Source organism: Ranitomeya imitator, chromosome 8 (assembly GCF_032444005.1).
Source record: "Ranitomeya imitator isolate aRanImi1 chromosome 8, aRanImi1.pri, whole genome shotgun sequence".
Taxonomy (NCBI): Eukaryota; Metazoa; Chordata; class Amphibia; order Anura; family Dendrobatidae; genus Ranitomeya; species Ranitomeya imitator.
In genome coordinates this window covers 149,226,066-149,245,782 of record NC_091289.1, presented here as the reverse complement: position 1 = coordinate 149,245,782, position 19,717 = coordinate 149,226,066, and the positions used below count along the sequence as shown (strand labels likewise).

Sequence of the window (19,717 nt, the reverse complement as noted above, 5' to 3'; positions counted from 1 at the left end):
AAAACAGCGACCAACGAGCCTGTCTAGGATTCAACCGTTTGGCAGACTCGAGATAAGTCAAGTTCTTGTGATCAGTCAAGACCACCATGCGATGCTTAGCTCCTTCAAGCCAATGACGCCACTCCCCGAATGCCCACTTCATGGCCAGCAACTCTCGATTGCCAACATCATAATTTCGCTCAGCAGGCGAAAACTTCCTGGAAAAGAAGGCGCATGGTTTCATCACCGAGCAATCAGAACTTCTCTGCGACAAAACAGCCCCCGCTCCAATTTCAGAAGCATCAACCTCGACCTGGAACGGAAGTGAAACATCTGGTTGACACAACACAGGGGCAGAAGAAAAACGACACTTTAACTCTTGAAAAGCTTCCACAGCAGCAGAAGACCAATTGACCACATCAGCACCCTTCTTGGTCAAATCGGTCAATGGTTTAGCAATACTAGAAAAACCACAGATGAAGCGACGATAAAAATTAGCAAAGCCCAGGAACTTTTGCAGACTCTTCAGAGATGTCGGCTGAGTCCAATCATAGATGGCCTGGACCTTAACAGGGTCCATCTCGATAGTAGAAGGGGAAAAAATGAACCCCAAAAATGAAACCTTCTGAACACCAAAGAGACACAAACAAAGAATTAGCACGCAGGACCCGGAACACCATTCTGACCTGCTTCACATGAGACTCCCAATCATCCGAGAAGACCAAAATATCATCCAAGTATACAATGAGGAATTTATCCAGGTACTCTCGGAAGATGTCATGCATAAAGGACTGAAACACCGATGGAGCATTGGCAAGTCCGAAAGGCATAACTAGGTACTCAAAATGGCCCTCGGGCGTATTAAATGCAGTTTTCCATTCATTGCCCCGCTTAATACGCACAAGATTATACACACCACGAAGATCTATCTTGGTGAACCAACTAGCCCCCCTGATCCGAGCAAACAAATCAGATAGCAGCGGCAAGGGGTACTGAAATTTGACCGTGATTTTATTTAGAAGGCGGTAATCTATACAAGGTCTCAGCGAACCATCCTTCTTGGCCACAAAAAAGAACCCCGCTCCCAATGGCGACGATGACGGGCGAATATGACCCTTCTCCAAGGACTCCTTCACGTAACTCCGCATAGCGGCGTGCTCAGGTACAGATAAATTAAACAGTCGACCTTTAGGAAACTTACTACCAGGAATCAAATTGATAGCACAATCACAATCCCTATGCGGAGGTAGGGCATTGGACTTGGGCTCATCAAATACATCCCGGTAATCAGACAAGAACTCTGGGACCTCAGAAGGGGTGGATGACGAAATACACAGAAATGGGACATCACCATGTACCCCCTGACAACCCCAGCTGGACACAGACATTGATTTCCAATCTAATACTGGGTTATGGACTTGTAGCCATGGCAACCCCAACACGACCACATCATGCAGATTATGCAACACCAGAAAGCGAATATCCTCCTGATGTGCAGGAGCCATGCACATGGTCAGCTGGGTCCAGTACTGAGGCTTATTCTTAGCCAAAGGCGTAGCATCAATTCCTCTCAATGGAATAGGACACTGCAAGGGCTCCAAGAAAAACCCACAACGCCTAGCATACTCCAAGTCCATCAAATTCAGGGCAGCGCCTGAATCCACAAATGCCATGACAGAATAAGATGACAAAGAGCAGATCAAAGTAACGGACAAAAGAAATTTTGACTGTACCGTACCAATGATGGCAGACCTAGCGAACCGCTTAGTGCGCTTAGGACAATCGGAGATAGCATGAGTGGAATCACCACAGTAGAAACACAGCCCATTCTGACGTCTGTGTTCTTGCCGTTCAACTCTGGTCAAAGTCCTATCGCACTGCATAGGCTCAGGTTTATGCTCGGATAATACCGCCAAATGGTGCACAGATTTACGCTCACGCAAGCATCGACCGATCTGAATGGCCAAAGACATAGACTCATTCAGACCAGAAGGCATGGGAAATCCCACCATGACATCCTTAAGGGCTTCAGAGAGACCCTTTCTGAAAATAGCTGCCAGCGCACCTTCATTCCATTGAGTGAGCACGGACCACTTTCTAAACTTCTGACAATAAATCTCTATCTCATCCTGACCCTGACACAGAGCCAGCAAATTTTTCTCTGCCTGATCCACCGAATTAGGTTCATCGTACAGCAATCCGAGCGCCAGGAAAAACGCATCAATATTACATAATGCAGGATCTCCTGGCGCAAGGGAAAATGCCCAGTCTTGAGGGTCGCCATGTAATAAAGAAATAATGATCCTAACTTGTTGAACTGGGTCACCAGAGGAGCGAGGTTTCAAAGCCAGAAACAGTTTACAATTATTTTTGAAACTCAGAAATTTTGCTCTATCTCCAGAAAACAAATCAGGAATAGGAATTCTTGGTTCTAACATAGAATTCTGAACCACAAAGTCTTGAATATTTTGTACTCTTGCAGTGAGATGATCCACACATGAAGACAGACCTTTAATGTCCATCACTACACCTGTGTCCTGAACCACCCAAATGTCTAGGGGAAAAAAAAGGCAAAACACAGTGCAAAGAAAAAAAAATGGTCTCAGAACTTCTTTTTTCCCTCTATTGAGAAGCATTAGTACTTTGGGCCTCCAGTACTGTTATGATTAGGTAATTCAGAACCACAATGGACCTTGAAGTTCAGAGCACACAAAATGACCTGACAATAACCAAAAGACATAGGACAAGCTCTGAGACGTGGGAACTCTGCTGACCGCAATCCCTAATCCTGTCCAACCACACTAGAGGCAGCCGTGGATTGCGCCTAACGCTCCCTATGCAACTCGGCACAGCCTGAGAAACTAGCTAGGCCTAAGATAGAAAAACAAGCCTACCTTGCCTCAGAGAAATACCCCAAAGGAAAAGGCAGCCCCCCACATATAATGACTGTGAGTAGAGATGAAAATACAAACGCAGAGATGAAATAGATTTAGCAAAGTGAGGCCCAACTTACTGAACAGACCGAAGATAGGAAAGATAACTTTGCGGTCAACACAAAACCCTACAAACAACCACGCAGAGGGGCAAAAAGACCCTCCGCACCGACTAACGGTACGGAGGTGCTCCCTCTGCGTCCCAGAGCTTCCAGCAAGCAAGAAAAACCAATTAAGCAAGCTGGACAGAAAAAATAGCAAAACAAAAATAACACAAGCAAAACTTAGCTTATGCAGAGCAGACGGCCACAGGAACGATCCAGGAGGAAGCAAGACCAATACTAGAACATTGACTGGAGGCCAGGAGCAAAGCACTAGGTGGAGTTAAATAGAGCAGCACCTAACGACTTCACCACATCACCTGAGGAAGGAAACTCAGAAGCCGCAGTACCACTCGTGACCACAGGAGGGAGCTCTGCCACAGAATTCACAACAGTCTCCCATGCAGGTCCCAAAGAGTCAGGTGGAAGAATTGGTGTCTTGCTGCGGAGAGCTTTCACCAATAGTTGACATTGATCAGGGATTCACATGTACTTGAACAAAAACATTAATGTAAAAAAGATACTGTAGATCCTGGATATATCAAGGAGAATTGGATTCAAAATGGCAATTATCTACACAAAGATATCCCATAAATAATACACAGCTGAAATAACATTGACAGTTCCACAAAATACCCCAAACCTGTTAGAATTAAGAGAATAAAAAAAATTGACCCAACGCGCGTTTCGCATTAAGGTTTCGCATAGAGATAACGAAGCCTGAGGCGAAATGCCCGTTGAGTGCGTTTTTTGGAAAGGAGAGGTCAGTCTGACACCACTGTGCTTTACTATAACTATGTGGTGCCACTTCTTGTTTGTATTCTCTTTTCTGCATATTCACACTTTCCAAATAGTATTGACTATTTCAGGCTCATACCTTCACCTCAGTACCCATCCTCAAAGCTAGGACGTTTAATATGCTTCTCTAATAGTCTTTTTTATTTTTCAGTGAGTGGTAAGTCTCGGTAAGTCTCTGCGCTGCAAGGAATTGATGGTTTCTGAGTCGGGAATGAAGGGTATACAGTGGGGCAAAAAAGTATTTAGTCAGTCAGCAATAGTGCAAGTTCCACCACTTAAAAAGATGAGAGGCGTCTGTAATTTACATCATAGGTAGACCTCAACTATGGGAGACAAACTGAGAAAAAAAATCCAGAAAATCACATTGTCTGTTTTTTTAACAACTTATTTGCATATTATGGTGGAAAATAAGTATTTGGTCAGAAACAAACAATCAAGATTTCTGGCTCTCACAGACCTGTAACTTCTTTAAGAGTCTCCTCTTTCCTCCACTCATTACCTGTAGTAATGGCACCTGTTTAAACTTGTTATCAGTATAAAAAGACACCTGTGCACACCCTCAAACAGTCTGACTCCAAACTCCACTATGGTGAAGACCAAAGAGCTGTCAAAGGACACCAGAAACAAAATTGTAGCCCTGCACCAGGCTGGGAAGACTGAATCTGCAATAGCCAACCAGCTTGGAGTGAAGAAATCAACAGTGGGAGCAATAATTAGAAAATGGAAGACATACAAGACCACTGATAATCTCCCTCGATCTGGGGCTCCACGCAAAATCCCACCCCGTGGGGTCAGAATGATCACAAGAACGGTGAGCAAAAATCCCAGAACCACGCGGGGGGACCTAGTGAATGAACTGCAGAGAGCTGGGACCAATGTAACAAGGCCTACCATAAGTAACACACTACGCCACCATGGACTCAGATCCTGCAGTGCCAGACGAGTCCCACTGCTTAAGCCAGTACATGTCCGGGCCCATCTGAAGTTTGCTAGAGAGCATTTGGATGATCCAGAGGAGTTTTGGGAGAATGTCCTATGGTCTGATGAAACCAAACTGGAACTGTTTGGTAGAAACACAACTTGTCGTGTTTGGAGGAAAAAGAATACTGAGTTGCATCCATCAAACACCATACCTACTGTAAAGCATGGTCGTGGAAACATCATGCTTTGGGGCTGTTTCTCTGCAAAGGGGCCAGGACGACTGATCCGGGTACATGAAAGAATGAATGGGGCCATGTATCGTGAGATTTTGAGTGCAAACCTCCTTCCATCAGCAAGGGCATTGAAGATGAAACGTGGCTGGGTCTTTCAACATGACAATGATCCAAAGCACACCGCCAGGGCACCGAAGGAGTGGCTTCGTAAGAAGCATTTCAAGGTCCTGGAGTGGCCTAGCCAGTCTCCAGATCTCAACCCTATAGAAAACCTTTGGAGGGAGTTGAAAGTCCGTGTTGCCAAGCGAAAAGCCAAAAACATCACTGCTCTAGAGGAGATCTGCATGGAGGAATGGGCCAACATACCAACAACAGTGTGTGGCAACCTTGTGAAGACTTACAGAAAACGTTTGACCTCTGTCATTGCCAACAAAGGATATATTACAAAGTATTGAGATGAAATTTTGTTTCTGACCAAATACTTATTTTCCACCATAATATGCAAATAAATTGTTAAAAAAAACAGACAATGTGATTTTCTGGATTTTTTTTTCTCAGTTTATCTCCCATAGTTGAGGTCTACCTATGATGTAAATTACAGACGCCTCTCATCTTTTTAAGTGGTGGAACTTGCACTATTGCTGACTGACTAAATACTTTTTTGCCCCACTGTATATGAGTTATACATACTCCCGGCCAAAGCCCATCTATTGAGAGTGGCCTCAATCTATATTGAGCGAGGCAGCGCCCAATCTAGAGACGTGGCTGACCAGTGGGAGTGTATGTAGCGAGGCTGCACCCACTGGCCGGGAGCATGTATAACTCATACATACCCTCCGGTCCCAGGTCGGAAACCAGCAAATCCCCGTAGCGCACAGTGCCTGCACTGGGGGTATTCATAAGTCTGCAGTCACATACAGAGTGACTGCAGACTTATCAATTTGGACTGGACAACCTCTTTAAGGTTTGCAGCATTTTGAAGACCTCCAAATGTTGTATTTTGACAGCAATAATACAATCCATGATGTGAGTTCTTTTATGGCATACATTTTCTGATAAAAATTAATCTGAACCACAATTCTCCAGGTCAGTATGATCATGGTGATATCAAACTTGCTGAGATTTTTTTAAAATTTCATTTAAACGAAGAAATAAAATTCCGATTTTTTTTTTTAAATTGGTGGTTTATGATGGTATTTTCTGAGACCCATAACATTTTTATTTTTCTGTCAATAGCGCTGAAATTGGAATATTGTACACAACATAAAAAGTCTGAAAAAATTAAAAGTAGCTCATCCATGTTCAAAATAAATTTTATAGTGCATGACATTCTAGAATAGAAAAGTCCGAAACACTTTTTTTTTTCAATAGGTGATTAAATAAGGCACAAACTAACATTCATGAAAGACTTGAGTGATAAGTTAGTCATACAAAACAGATATACTTGATGAACTTCATGATAGCTTGGTCCCCGAAACAGTAACAAAATAGCTCACAAAATAATTGTTACAGATTTTAACAAAATATAAATGTTCCTCAGATCTACAGACAGTACCTGAGCATTTGAAAACCCAAAATGAAAGGCTACATAGGTCTGACAAAAAGTTATATTGCCCTGCAATAGATTAATTTAATGCCAGATTGTCTAAGGTGATTTTCATTCTGAGTCAACACTACCGTGTTGAAACAGATCGACCAACAACATGTCCATTAAAATAATGCCCAATATGAGTGGGCCATGACAAAAATTAATAAGGTCCAGAAATCATGAATCAATCCTTTTGATCTGACAACCGCCCTCTCATTTTATTTCCCTTCCAGTCCCATAATAGATCCCGACGTAAGGCTGATTTGTCCTATTCAGATTTCATTTGTTCTCTAATATCGGATGGAAGTGTCTCAAATAAGGTGTCTTCTACAGTAAGTCCGATTCTCTTTAAGGCCCTGCAATCTCCAAGCTCTGGAGGCAAAGATTCAAAATGATTACCTTTAATGTCCAGGTAAGACAGAAATACTAAGTTACCAATCTTTGGTGAGAGAGTACTTAAGTTATTCTTCCCAATTTTTAAGGTCTTCAATTTCTTACAGAAATACAGTTCATCTGGCACGCTTTCCACTTTGTTGCAAGAAATTGAGAAATATTGTAAACTTTGGAGAACTCCAATCTCAGGAGGGATGAATCTAATATCATTATAAGATAAATCTAAGTATCGAAGTTTGTTGCATAAGAACAGGTGAGAAGGAAGCACCTCTATCTTGTTGTGACTGAAATACAGTCGTTCCAAACTTGAAAGTTTCTTTATGTGTTCTGGTATGTAAGTAATACTGTTGTACCACAGCTTTAATATTGTGAGTTTACGCAAATGTTGAAAACTAAGTATTTCTTCAATGGATTTAAGATTATTTTCTTTAAGATCCAGTTCTCGAAGAGCTAGAAGACTGAAAATTGCATGAGGTATTCGCTCTAAGTCACAGTGTATAAGCTCCAGCTCTGTCAAGTTGACCATTTTCTTAAGATTGTTTAGCATTACCAGCTTGGTTCCATCATTAAGGATACTTAACTTCTGAAGATGACCAGAAACATCAACTGCTCCTTGAGGGATTTTAGATAAATTACTTTTTATATAAATTATTTTGAGACTCTTCAATTCCCGGAAAGATTCAAGGTTTATATTTTTGGATATATCAGGGCTTAAAGAGCCAATCAAGTACAGTTCCTCCAGGTTTCTCAAACTGTACATCCATGGTGGAAGTTCTCGAACGTCGTCAAACTTTACTCTCAGTATCTTTAGATTTTCTTTTAAGAAAGCTAGGGCTGCCGTATGAATTTTTACAGAGCACTGATACAAGGACAATTCTTGAAGGTTATCAAGCTGAGCAATTGTTGCTGGTATCATGACATTATTGATGATTTCAAGCTTTAAAGACTGCAGCTCGGTTATCTCAAAGACAGTATCTGGAAGACCGGAGAGCATAAATAATTGTATCTCCAGGCGGTTGTAAGCATTAGTCTGTAACCTTTGCCTCAGCTTATCAGCTGTCCATTCGTTATTTAAGTTTAACTGTTTCAGTTTATTTTCGCTTACTTCAGATAGAAAAACGGCAAATCTTTTTGAGTACAGTGGGTCATATTGGTCTATCATGTGAAACATGAAGGCAAAGTCGTTTTTGACATCTGGGATATCATCTATACCAGTTTCCTGACGCACATACTCGAAAGAATATTCTTTTAAGGATCGATAGAACAACCAGTAGAGAGTATAAAGGCACGTAAGTCCATAGACTCCAACAAAACACAAGTAACAAAAGGACAATTTAGAAAACAAGTGTGCCATTGTATGATTACAAGAAAAGTTCTTATATCCCGTCATATCTTGTATGTCAACGTTACAATCCACAGTAAACTGTACTTTGGAAACAAGTGCACTATTGTAACAGATAATAATGAGGAATTTAAGAACTTTCAGTATGGTTTGGCGCACATACATGGCGTAAAGAAGATCTCCTTCTTCAACATGGAGTCGAAATTTTTTAACTTTCTCAAATAAGGCTTTAGCTTGTTCTCCTTCCTTTTTATCCAGGGCTCCTGCTGTAGTTTTATCAACCACAAATTTCTCGGGTATGGATTTTAGTGACTGGGTCTTCACTAGTGGACTCTCTACAGCCGAAGGGGTGGCAATTGTTTTGTTCAGAGCATTTTTTCGGTTGTCCTTCTCCTCTGGCTCCTCACCAGATACTTCAGATAAGGCTCTGGTTGTCCAAGGCGAGTCAAAACACTTCCCCAATATGGAAATGAAATGCTCAATTTTGGAGCTTGATCCAGGAAATTTAAACCAAAAGTTGCTACACACCATAAAAATTAAAGTGTGGATGAGAACCAAGTAAGGGAAATACTTTGCATACCAATGAAGAGCCCGCTCATAGCACATCTGGTTAATGAAGCTGTATTGTTGGAGATCCAAGTCTGTCTTTAATCCCCTCATTTCCACAGTCCCAGTTGGTTTGGGAGCTGGAAGAGGCATATTAGTGGCACCAGAAGCATTATAGATGGAAGCGTTCTGGACTGGATGTACCCTCTTTGGCAGACATATAATCTTGTCTTGCATTACCTGGTTATAAAGAAGGACAAGAAAAGGTTGTAATTATTTCTAAAATAATTATTTTAACTTCCATAACTAATGTAAATTCTATGAATGGCTTTAAGGCAGTATTTTAACTCCAAATAACTCCTAAAAAGTAATTAAATTCTTATTTTTTATTTAATTATACTTAAGGAATTGCAAAGTTATGATTTTTTGTAATATACGTCATTACCTTATTTTTCTTCCTTCCCTCCCAAACACTATGCTGAAGTATTCTTTCAATGCGTCTTTAGAATCTGCTTTTACTTGCTGTTCAGTAAAGATCCATCCACTATATTCAAATAGTCTGTGTACAGAAATTTCCCTGTCTGAGAACAGTCAGAGCAGAGCGTATCAAACAAGGAAGGTTCTGTACACAGGCTGTTGGACTATAGTGTAAGGATCTTTGTAGAGCAGAAGTTAAAAGCAGCTTCTCAAGGACCATGAGTTAAGTATTGAATCAGCAGTGCTGTATAGTGTGGGAAGACAAGGAAGCAAAAAAAGGAAATTAAGTATATTACAAAAAGTCATAACTTTGTAATGTCCGGTGTATAATTACATTTTTTTAAAAAAAGTTTGCTTACTCTTTAATATTAACAAGGGGTCCCACCAAAAAAACAAAATTTACATTAAAGCACCATTAACAGAAATCCAATAGCTTATTTTTACCTACAAAACAGAGTGATTTGTCTGCACATATGTGATCCCAAATTAACCTCCAGACCCCATAACATCGGACATGGCTATTTTCTACAATGGCTACGATTACTCTTATGACATGGTCATAATCATCCAGACTTAAATGAGGGTTGTCAAACAGTTTTAAAGCTAGAGATTTATTCAAATAATAAAATAGCTTACTAATTTGCCCGCTGCTTTAGTGGATGCACTGGTCTATATGAACTCATTGGAAGTGATCACATTCAAAGCACATGCATGTGACTATTGCTGCCAAACAATGGCCTCAGTGACGATGATGGTGGTAGCAGGGTTGGAACATGACTTCTGAGGCCAGTAATTGGTGGCAGGGGGTCGTGTTGTGCTTACTTCGGAAAAGCTCACAAAGAATGATGGGACCACTGGTGCAGTAGAAGAATTAGCTGGTAAGTATAAGTTATTTTATAGCTGGTAAGTATAAGTTATGGTATTTTATAGCTGGTGAGTGTAAGTTATTGTATACCGTATTTTTCAGACTATAAGACGCACTGGACTATAAGACGCGCCCAGGTTTTAGAGGTGGAAAATAGGGAAAAAAATATTTGAAGCAAAAAAAAAAAAAGTGGTAAAATATAATAGCATACTATTATATGTGGTGTTATTATATATAATAGTATGTTATTATGTTGGAAGCACCGGGTAGAAGATGGTGCTGTGGGACCAGTGTGGTGTCTGTAAAGTACTATATGAAGATGCTAGAGGGTGAGTATAAGAATGGGGGCACAGGGCTTCTATTTAAAGCACCATTCCAGCACTGAAAAATAACACTGGAGTGCTGCTTTAAGACCTCATTGGGAGAACTATAACTCCCAGCATGTCCTGCAGATCCTATGGCATGCTGGGAGTTATAGTTCACCACAGGAGTGGCAGAGTGCTTTATTGTGTGTTGTAAAGACTAACCTTTTAATTGTAGCAGCCAGCCACTGTGGTGAGGTGAAAAGCTGGAGCATCCCATGACTGCACACACAGAGCTCTCCCTCTTGTTGCCTCTCCACAGGACAGGTCATAAGAGGAAGCCAGCAGATTCTAGTGATGACTCTGAAGGCCTGTGATGACATGTGACGCTCCAGCCCGCCCACTTCATGACATCACACAGGTCCTTATGCCTCAGCATCCAGCACAGCCAGGCAGGTATGCAGCGATCTTGTCTCCCCTGGCCCCTGCTGCTGCCTGCTCCTCCACTGGACACACAGATCTTCCCAGCTGCTGCAGGAATCCAGCGCTGGGGAAACCATGTGTGTCCCTGATTCAGGGAAGGAGTATTCATGTGCTGCTCCCCGCTCACTGCTCAGCTCACAGGTGGGCGGGGAGTGGTTTCCTGAGTGCTGGACGGGCAGCTGGGACATTTTTCTGCCTCCTGCAAGTGGGATCACAGTGCGATCCCACTAGCTGCTGCCCCCTCCCCACATGCTACATTCCGACCATAAGACGCACCCACACTTTCCTCCCAAATTTGGAGGAAAAAACTGTGTCTTAAGGTCGGAAAAATACGGTAGCTGGTAAGTATCAGTTATTTTATAGCTGGTAAGTGTAAGTTATTGTATAGCTGGTAAGTATCAGTTATTTTATAGCTGGTAAGTGTAATTTATTGCATAGCTGGTAAGTATCAGTTATTTTATAGCTGGTAAGTGTAAGTTATTGTGTAGCTGGTAAGTATCAGTTATTTTATAGCTGGTAAGTATCAGTTATTTTATTTTTATTATATTAATGCATTATCTGCTATGTGTCGGATGGACAACCCTTTTAAGCATCACTTCAAAGAGGACCCGTAACTTGCCACAAATATGTTGTCAAGTCTAAATGCTGCAATTCTCCTGAATCTAGGAAAGGTTTTCCTGTCTTTTTTTCCTGATCTTCTCTGTTTCTGAGCCATTCCCTGCCCTCTTTTCTGTATGTAAATCTAGTCTTGTTAGCCAAGAGGGCATGATCCTGAAGAAGACACCCAAAGAGAAGAGCTGAGGACTACACCCCCTTGGCTGACAACACTAGATTTGCATACAGGGAAGAGGGGGCCGTTTTTCAGAAATGGTGAGGAACATAAAACAAATAATGTTGGATTTAAGAGAACAGCGACATTTCCACCAGGTAACAATATTACAGAATTATTGTAAGACTGTTAGACGGGTCCTCTTTACATCCGGATTTCTGACATTTCCACCACCTTTTACACATGAATTTTTATGAGTCTTGAGAGAATGCAAACTTCTGGATCCAAACAGGTTAGAGATAGCATCTTAGAGGAAATGCCTTGTAATGTAATTATTATTTGGATTGTTTGTTCTGGTAAAAAAACAACATGAATATAAGGTGAATCAAGCAGGTGAACAAATTCCAACGTTGTTTCTCAGACAATAAGGCCTAAGAGACAAATTACAATATCAGATGTGAAGTCACAATGGAATTTCCTCAAATTATCCACCGAAATGAATTCAATTCAGAAGGAAATTAGTGTTTAAATAACGGCTTATCAGTTATCAGAGTTTTATGGATATTTTGGCTACAAATATATATATCGGAGAGATGTTTTTTTGTCCTGTATTTATCCTTCAACATTAACATTTCATTCGGAAACGAGAAATGGGAACAGATCCAGCAAAAACGTTCTCCAAGGGAATGTGCACACAATGTCTTTTTCAGGTGGGTCGAATCCGAAACTTGCCTGAAAAAGTGCTTAAAAAAAACGCTAAAAAGAATGAAAATATGCAATGGAATAATGACTTGGTGTGCACATGTTCCGTATCTTGAGTTTCTTTAATCACTGAGTAAAAAGGTAGCAGATACCACCTGACTACTTAATCATAGACTTACCTGAGAGATAAGGTAGTGCCGAGTCTTTTGACATCCTACATAAAGCTCATATTGAACAGATAACACAATATAAATAAATCGTATAATTACATTTGGCCTCTTTGTATAGTTGCACTTAGACTCATTAATAGGTTGCCACAACCCAAAACTGATACACTCCAAAAATATCAAATTGATAAAATCTTTTGGAATTTAAAGGGGTTATCCACAACTACGACAACCCTTCTTGATCTAAATGTTAGGCGCTGATAAAATGAAAAAGCTTATACTCACCTCCGATGCCGACGCCGTTCCAGCGGTTGTCAGCACTTGTGTTCTCGGGGCTTTTGTGTGGTTCTTATGACAGGTGAGTCTGGGGCCGAATCAGCAATGGCGTCACTGTCTCCGCCTTCAGGCAAATCGAGCGTTAAGAGGAAGTGAGAGATCACCACGGCCCGGACTTCCTCTTGGTGTTTGATTTGTCCGAAGGCGGAAACAGTGACGCTAGCGCCGATTGGGAATCGGGGTCACGTGTCAAAACAACTGAACAAGAGCCCCAGAACTGCGAGTGCCGACACCGCTGGAACGGCGCCTGCATGGGAGGTGAGTATAAGCTTTTCTATTTTATCGGGGCCAGGTGTGGGGTATGAGAAGAGGTCGTCCAAGTATTGGACAACTTCTTTAAGGTTTAATGACGAGATCAAACCCAAAACATTTACTAGATCAATGGTTTACTGTTTTTTTTTCTGGTGGTACCCAAAGTTTACTTGCTGTATCAATATCTCATTAATAATACCGTTTATTTATATAGTGCCATTATCCTCCATCGATAAGTAGAATCCTTCCCAAAAAGAAAATAAATATAATGTAGAGGAATTAGGAATAGAGGGGCATTAGCCAAATCAATAATATAGCAATTACCTGCAATGTACAGCCGAAAACACCAATCATAAGCATGGCCACGGATAGGTAATCCGTAAATACATCCCACCATGGTTTGAGCACTCGGAATGCCGGCTGCTGCTCCGAGAACTGGCGGAATTCAGTAACCGGAATCATTGTCCTGTAAGGCAGAAATAACACTGATGTATCAACTGTCATAGGCCTGTCACACCAATACTTGTACCATAGCATGTAACATTGCACTATTATCATTTGGACTTTTTAATTTATTTATCATATTATATATCTAATATGTTGCGTAGCTGCTGCTTTTCATCAGTTTAGCCAGCAATTATATGATATCTTTTCATGTTTCTAAGACTTTTAATTTTATGTGATTAAACAATGGACATCATACATTTTATTCTAATTGGTTTTATAATGCCGGTAATTTCTTATAATGTAATCTTTTTAGTTACTGGGATGGTGATGTATCCTGTGTCACTCAGCCATGTGCACAGACTCAAATATGTAATAATAACACAAAAATAAATGGTTCCCCATTGTTTACCAGATGGGAACCTTTGCATTATTGCTGGCTATATTTAAAGGGATTGTCCACATTCAGGAAAATGGGTTCCAAACTTCTTTAAAATATCTTAAATAACAAATTCAATACGTCTCTAGGTCCAGCGCTGGCTCTCCTCCGTTGCTCGGGGCTCTGTATTTTGGCAGTAGGTGTAAACAGTGTAATTTAGCTAATTGCTGAGCTCAGCAGCTGTGCAGAGGTTGACGGCACAGAGGTCTAGCGCTGGCTCTCGTCCGTTGCTCCGGTCTCTGTATTTTGGCAGTAGGTGTAAACAGTGTGATTTAGCCAATTGCTGAGCTCAGCAGCTGTGCAGAGGTTGACGGCACAGAGGTCCAGCGCTGGCTCTCGTCCGTTGCTCCGGGCTCTGTATTTTGGCGGTAGGTGTAAACAGTGTGATCTAGCCAATTGCTGAGCTCAGCAGCTGTGCAGAGGTTGACGGCACAGAGGTCCAGCGCTGGCTCTCGTCCGTTGCTCCGGGCTCTGTATTTTGGCAGTAGGTGTAAACAGTGTGATTTAGCCAATTGCTGAGCTCAGCAGCTGTGCAGAGGTTGACGGCACAGAGGTCCAGCGCTGGCTCTCCTCCGTTGCTCGGGGCTCTGTATTTTGGCAGTAGGTGTAAACAGTGTGATCTAGCCAATTGCTGAGCTCAGCAGCTGTGCAGAGGTTGACGGCACAGAGGTCCAGCGCTGGCTCTCCTCCGTTGCTCGGGGCTCTGTATTTTGGCAGTAGGTGTAAACAGTGTGATCTAGCCAATTGCTGAGCTCAGCAGCTGTGCAGAGGTTGACGGCACAGAGGTCCAGCGCTGGCTCTCCTCCGTTGCTCGGGGCTCTGTATTTTGGCAGTAGGTGTAAACAGTGTGATCTAGCCAATTGCTGAGCTCAGCAGCTGTGCAGAGGTTGACGGCACAGAGGTCCAGCGCTGGCTCTCCTCCGTTGCTCGGGGCTCTTTATTTTGGCAGTAGGTGTAAACAGTGTGATCTAGCCAATTGCTGAGCTCAGCAGCTGTGCAGAGGTTGACGGCACAGAGGTCCAGCGCTGGCTCTCCTCCGTTGCTCGGGGCTCTTTATTTTGGCAGTAGGTGTAAACAGTGTGATCTAGCCAATTGCTGAGCTCAGCAGCTGTGCAGAGGTTGACGGCACAGAGGTCCAGTGCTGGCTCTCCTCCGTTGCTCGGGGCTCTTTATTTTGGCAGTAGGTGTAAACAGTGTGATCTAGCCAATTGCTGAGCTCAGCAGCTGTGCAGAGGTTGACGGCACAGAGGTCCAGCGCTGGCTCTCCTCCGTTGCTCGGGGCTTTGTATTTTGGCAGTAGGTGTAAACAGTGTGATCTAGCCAATTACTGAGCTCAGTAGCTGTGCAGAGGTTGACGGCACAGAGGTCCAGCGCTGGCTCTCCTCCGTTGCTCCGGGCTTTGTATTTTGGCAGTAGGTGTAAACAGTGTGATTTAGCCAATTACCGAGTTCCGCAGCTGTGCAGAGGTTGACGACACAGAGGTCCAGCGCTGGCTCTCCTCCGTTGCTCCGGGCTTTGTATTTTGGCAGTAAGTGTAAACAGTGTGATTTAGCCAATTACCGAGCTCCGCAGCTGTGCAGAGGTTGACGGCACAGAGGTCCAGCGCTGGCTCTCCTCCGTTGCTCCGGGCTTTGTATTTTGGCAGTAAGTGTAAACAGTGTGATTTAGCCAATTACCGAGCTCCGCAGCTGTGCAGAGGTTGACGGCAGGGGCCACAGAGCTGAGTACAGGAGCCACTTAGCTCAATGATTGGATAGAGTGGTGACGCACGCTGATGACATAGTATCACTTCTACAGTCAAACCACTGAAACTGGAGCAGCGGCCAGGGAGGATGAGTACCTGCTGAATTTGTAATTTTAGGTATTTTACAAAAGTTTGAAAGTGGATAACTACTTTAATGGGTTTGTCTAGGATTCTAATAATGATCCTTATACTATCACTACCAGATTGGTGGGGGTCCAATACCAAGTACCCCCACATATCAGCTTTTAGCAGCTCCCACAGTGGCCAGAAGTAACCAGTGTACAGCAGCGAAACACAGCTCTGTACGCCGTGTAGTGGCCGTTCTCGGTACTGCAACTCAGCTACCAAAAGGTATAGAGCTCACCATGAATGTCCATACCATGTGAAGCTGAGAATACTGCATTGATGGGTGCAACACAGCAAAACAAGACGAGAATGGAGGGATTTTGTGTCCCTTTCATCCAATGAATAAAAACCGTTTATTATAAATCCAAAAAACAAGCAAATCATGTGAAAGTGAATTAAAAACTTGCGCATATCTGGCACAAAGAGGCGCTCTTATTCATAGTGTGAAAGCAGCTGAGCTTCCATTGTAGCCAAAATCTGATAAAAAGGTAATTTTTGTTCAATAGTACCTTCCATGCTGTTACCTGTTCCCACTTTCTCTTACTCAGGCTTGGACTGGCCGTCAGGAGAACAGGAGATTCCTCTGGTGGGCCACCACCCTCTTATATTATATGAGCAGTACTTGGCACTATATACTTGAATCACTATGTACAAAGGCGGATCTTATTCATTTCCCAATCTACCCAGTTTATTGTTATATAGATTTGTGATTGAGGATAAAGTCACATTTGCATGTAGCTGAAAAGTGGAACCCTGGAGTTGGCTACTGGTGGGCCCTTGGTACCCGAGTCCGACACTGTGTCTTACTAAAGTTAAGTTTGTCTTAGAAAAGATTTCTAACCTGCAAACCTGTAAAGTACATGTAGACGAGTGGTCCAGCTACACTATATGGAAGGAAAGGGTGCTTCTTCTACAAAATACTGTATACAAAGCCCTGCACTGGCTCCCTACATAAGTTATAGGAATGTTAGTTCTCAGTGTCTATCAGCCAGCTGACAATAATACTCCTCACATGTAAAGCGCCATGGAATAAATGGCGCTATAATAATAATAATAATTAATAACACCATTAGATATCTGACCTTAGCAGCCCTTTGGATGTTCTTCTGAGAGGTTTTATGACTTTCCAGAAAAGTAGTCACTGTGGTTTGGAGTAATTCTGGCAGACCTCTTTTTCTGGGATCATTTAATGCAGACCCAAGTCATCATTAACAGGGTTTAAAGGGGTTACTAGTTGGACAACTCCTACTAAAATATCATCGACCACCTTGTAAAATGAAAAAAAAAATGACATTCACCTCCTGCACCGGGTCCCCGACACTCACGTGACACTGCTATGTGATGTGAGTGCTATAACCAATCAGTAGTCGATGATGGGTTGCAGAGCTTAGACTTCCATTGCCCAAAACTCGGACATCGGAGGGAAGTGTGAGTGCTGCAAGCCATCTGCGGCCTCTGGTAGGTTGCAATGCTCATGTGGCAAAACACACCTGGCGCGGACAACACTGGGTTTTTATCTTACTTGGGGGATTACAGCATTTAAGAAGGGGTTGTCCAGATAGTGACACCTTTAATTTTTTTCAATGTGAGTACATTAGGCCTCAAAGAACAGAAATGACTCAACAATCTGATAATATTCAACATTTTTTCAGGAATTTCCTGAACGTTTATGAAAATGACTTTGCTATTAAGGTACCGTCACACTAGACGATATCGCTAGCGATCCGTGACGTTGCAGCGTCCTGGCTAGCGATATCGTCCAGTGTGACAGGCAGCAGCGATCAGGCCCCTGCTGTGATATCGCTAGTCGGGGAAGAAAGTCCAGAAATTTGTTTCGTCGCTGGATCTCCCGCTGACATCGCTGAATCAGCGTGTGTGACGCCGATTCAGCGATGTCTTCGCTGGTAACCAGGGTAAACATCGGGTTACTAAGCGCAGGGCCGCGCTTAGTAACCCGATGTTTACCCTGGTTACCATCGTTAAAGTAAAAAAAACAACCACTACATACTTACCTACCGCTGTCTGTCCCCGGCGCTGTGCTTCTCTGCTCTGGCTGTGAGCACAGCGGCCGGAAAGCAGAGCGGTGACGTCACCGCTCTGCTTTCCGGCTGCCCGGCCGCTCACAGCCAGAGCAGAGAAGCACAGCGCCGGGGACAGACAGCGGTAGGTAAGTATGTAGTGGTTGTTTTTTTTACTTTAACGATGGTAACCAGGGTAAACATCGGGTTACTAAGCGCGGCCCTGCGCTTAGTAACCCGATGTTTACCCTGGTTACCGGGGACCTCGGGATCGTTGGTCGCTGGAGAGCTGTCTGTGTGACAGGTCTCCAGCGACCAAACAGCGACGCTGCAGCGATCCGGATCGTTGTCGATATCACTGCAGAGTCGCTAAGTGTGACGGTACCTTTAGGCCTCCTGTACAAAGCCATATTACAGTATGGATGGCACGTGTACAAGAACACAGGACCCTACTTCATTATTTATGTCCTATTCTGTATAAACAATAAATGGTGGTGGTCTGTATTAGGCCGGGGTCACACTTGCGAGAGCAATGCGAGAAACTCGTGCGAGTCTCTCGCATCAATACTCGGCACTCGGGATTTGAGTGTGCGGCTGTATGTATTTCTATGTAGCTGAACGCTCCGGTCACGAGTGCTGGCGGCAGTGCCAGGTATTGATGTGAGAGACTTGCACGAGTTTCTCGCATTGCACTCGCAAGTGTGACCCCGGCCTTACAGAGGGATTCTCTCCAGGAGAATATCTCTGAGAAACAAAAGAGATCTTATACAGAGTTCGTAAGACTCCAGATCAGGCCTCTTAGTAAAGGTCGGTATACTACAGTATAATCAGCAGGAGTAACTGTATTCAAGTCTTGAAGTGTTCAAACAGTTAATTGTAATTAGAAATTAAAGGAATTTCCCACTAAATACTTATCCACAGGACAGATAATATATGTATGATCACTGGAGGTCTGAATACTGGTAACCCTACTGAGTAAAGGGGTAGCAAAGTCCCGTTGTGAATAGTGTTGAGCCACCCCCCTAGTGTTCGAGTTCGGTTCGTCGAATTGGGACGTGTTCGACAAATGTTCGTCGAACGTTTGACGAACACCGTCGAACCCCATTGAAACCAATGGCAGGCAAACACAAACACATACAAACACATAGAAAACACATACAAAACACCTTAAAAGGTGTCCAAAAGCTGACAAACTGCTCAGAAGACACAACAAACACATGGAAAAGTCACAACTACATATAGTCATGCGAAAAGAAAAGAGGTGGAGGAGTAAAAGGAGGAGGAGACACAGATATAGGCATGTCATGCCCTTCTAAAATCAAGAAAGGCTGGAGTAAAAATCTAAAATCACCCTACCAACACCCAGACGTCTTGACAAAAAAATTAAAAAAAGAAATATCTTTAGATAGAATGGCGGCGGGTCTATTCAGAACACTTTCCTTAGAAGACGTAGTGGTACCCCCGTTGGGAGTCATGCCAAAAAAGGAACCCAATACATTCAGACTAATCCACCATTTGTCATATCCAAGGGGCAGGTCAGTAAATGACAACATTGACGCGGAACCAAGTACAGTACTATGTACTGTACCTCCTTTGACGAGACAATCAGGCGGGTCAAGAAGTTTGGCACCCTAATGGCCAAAACAGACATTGAGGGGGCGTTCCGGTTACTTCCTGTGCCTCCAAATAGTGTCCTCCCATTGGGCTGCTTCTGTGAAGGAGCATACTACATAGATCGCTGTTTACCCATGGGGTGATC

The 19,717-nt window shown here is 42.9% G+C and overlaps 1 protein-coding gene across 1 annotated transcript in view; it reads right to left on the bottom strand.

Annotated features, from left to right (window-relative positions):
• Positions 1 to 6,262: 6,262 nt before the first annotated feature.
• Positions 6,263 to 19,717, bottom strand: part of LRRC8C (leucine rich repeat containing 8 VRAC subunit C) — an 80,218-nt gene continuing 66,763 nt past the window's right edge. The window contains exons 2-3 of the mRNA XM_069737536.1: positions 13,512 to 13,653; positions 6,263 to 9,074 (exon numbers count right to left, since the gene is read on the bottom strand). Of these exons, the coding sequence (XP_069593637.1) occupies positions 6,822 to 9,074; positions 13,512 to 13,649 (2,391 nt within the window). The 5' untranslated portion in view covers positions 13,650 to 13,653 and the 3' untranslated portion in view covers positions 6,263 to 6,821. The remainder of the gene's footprint in view (positions 9,075 to 13,511; positions 13,654 to 19,717) is intronic.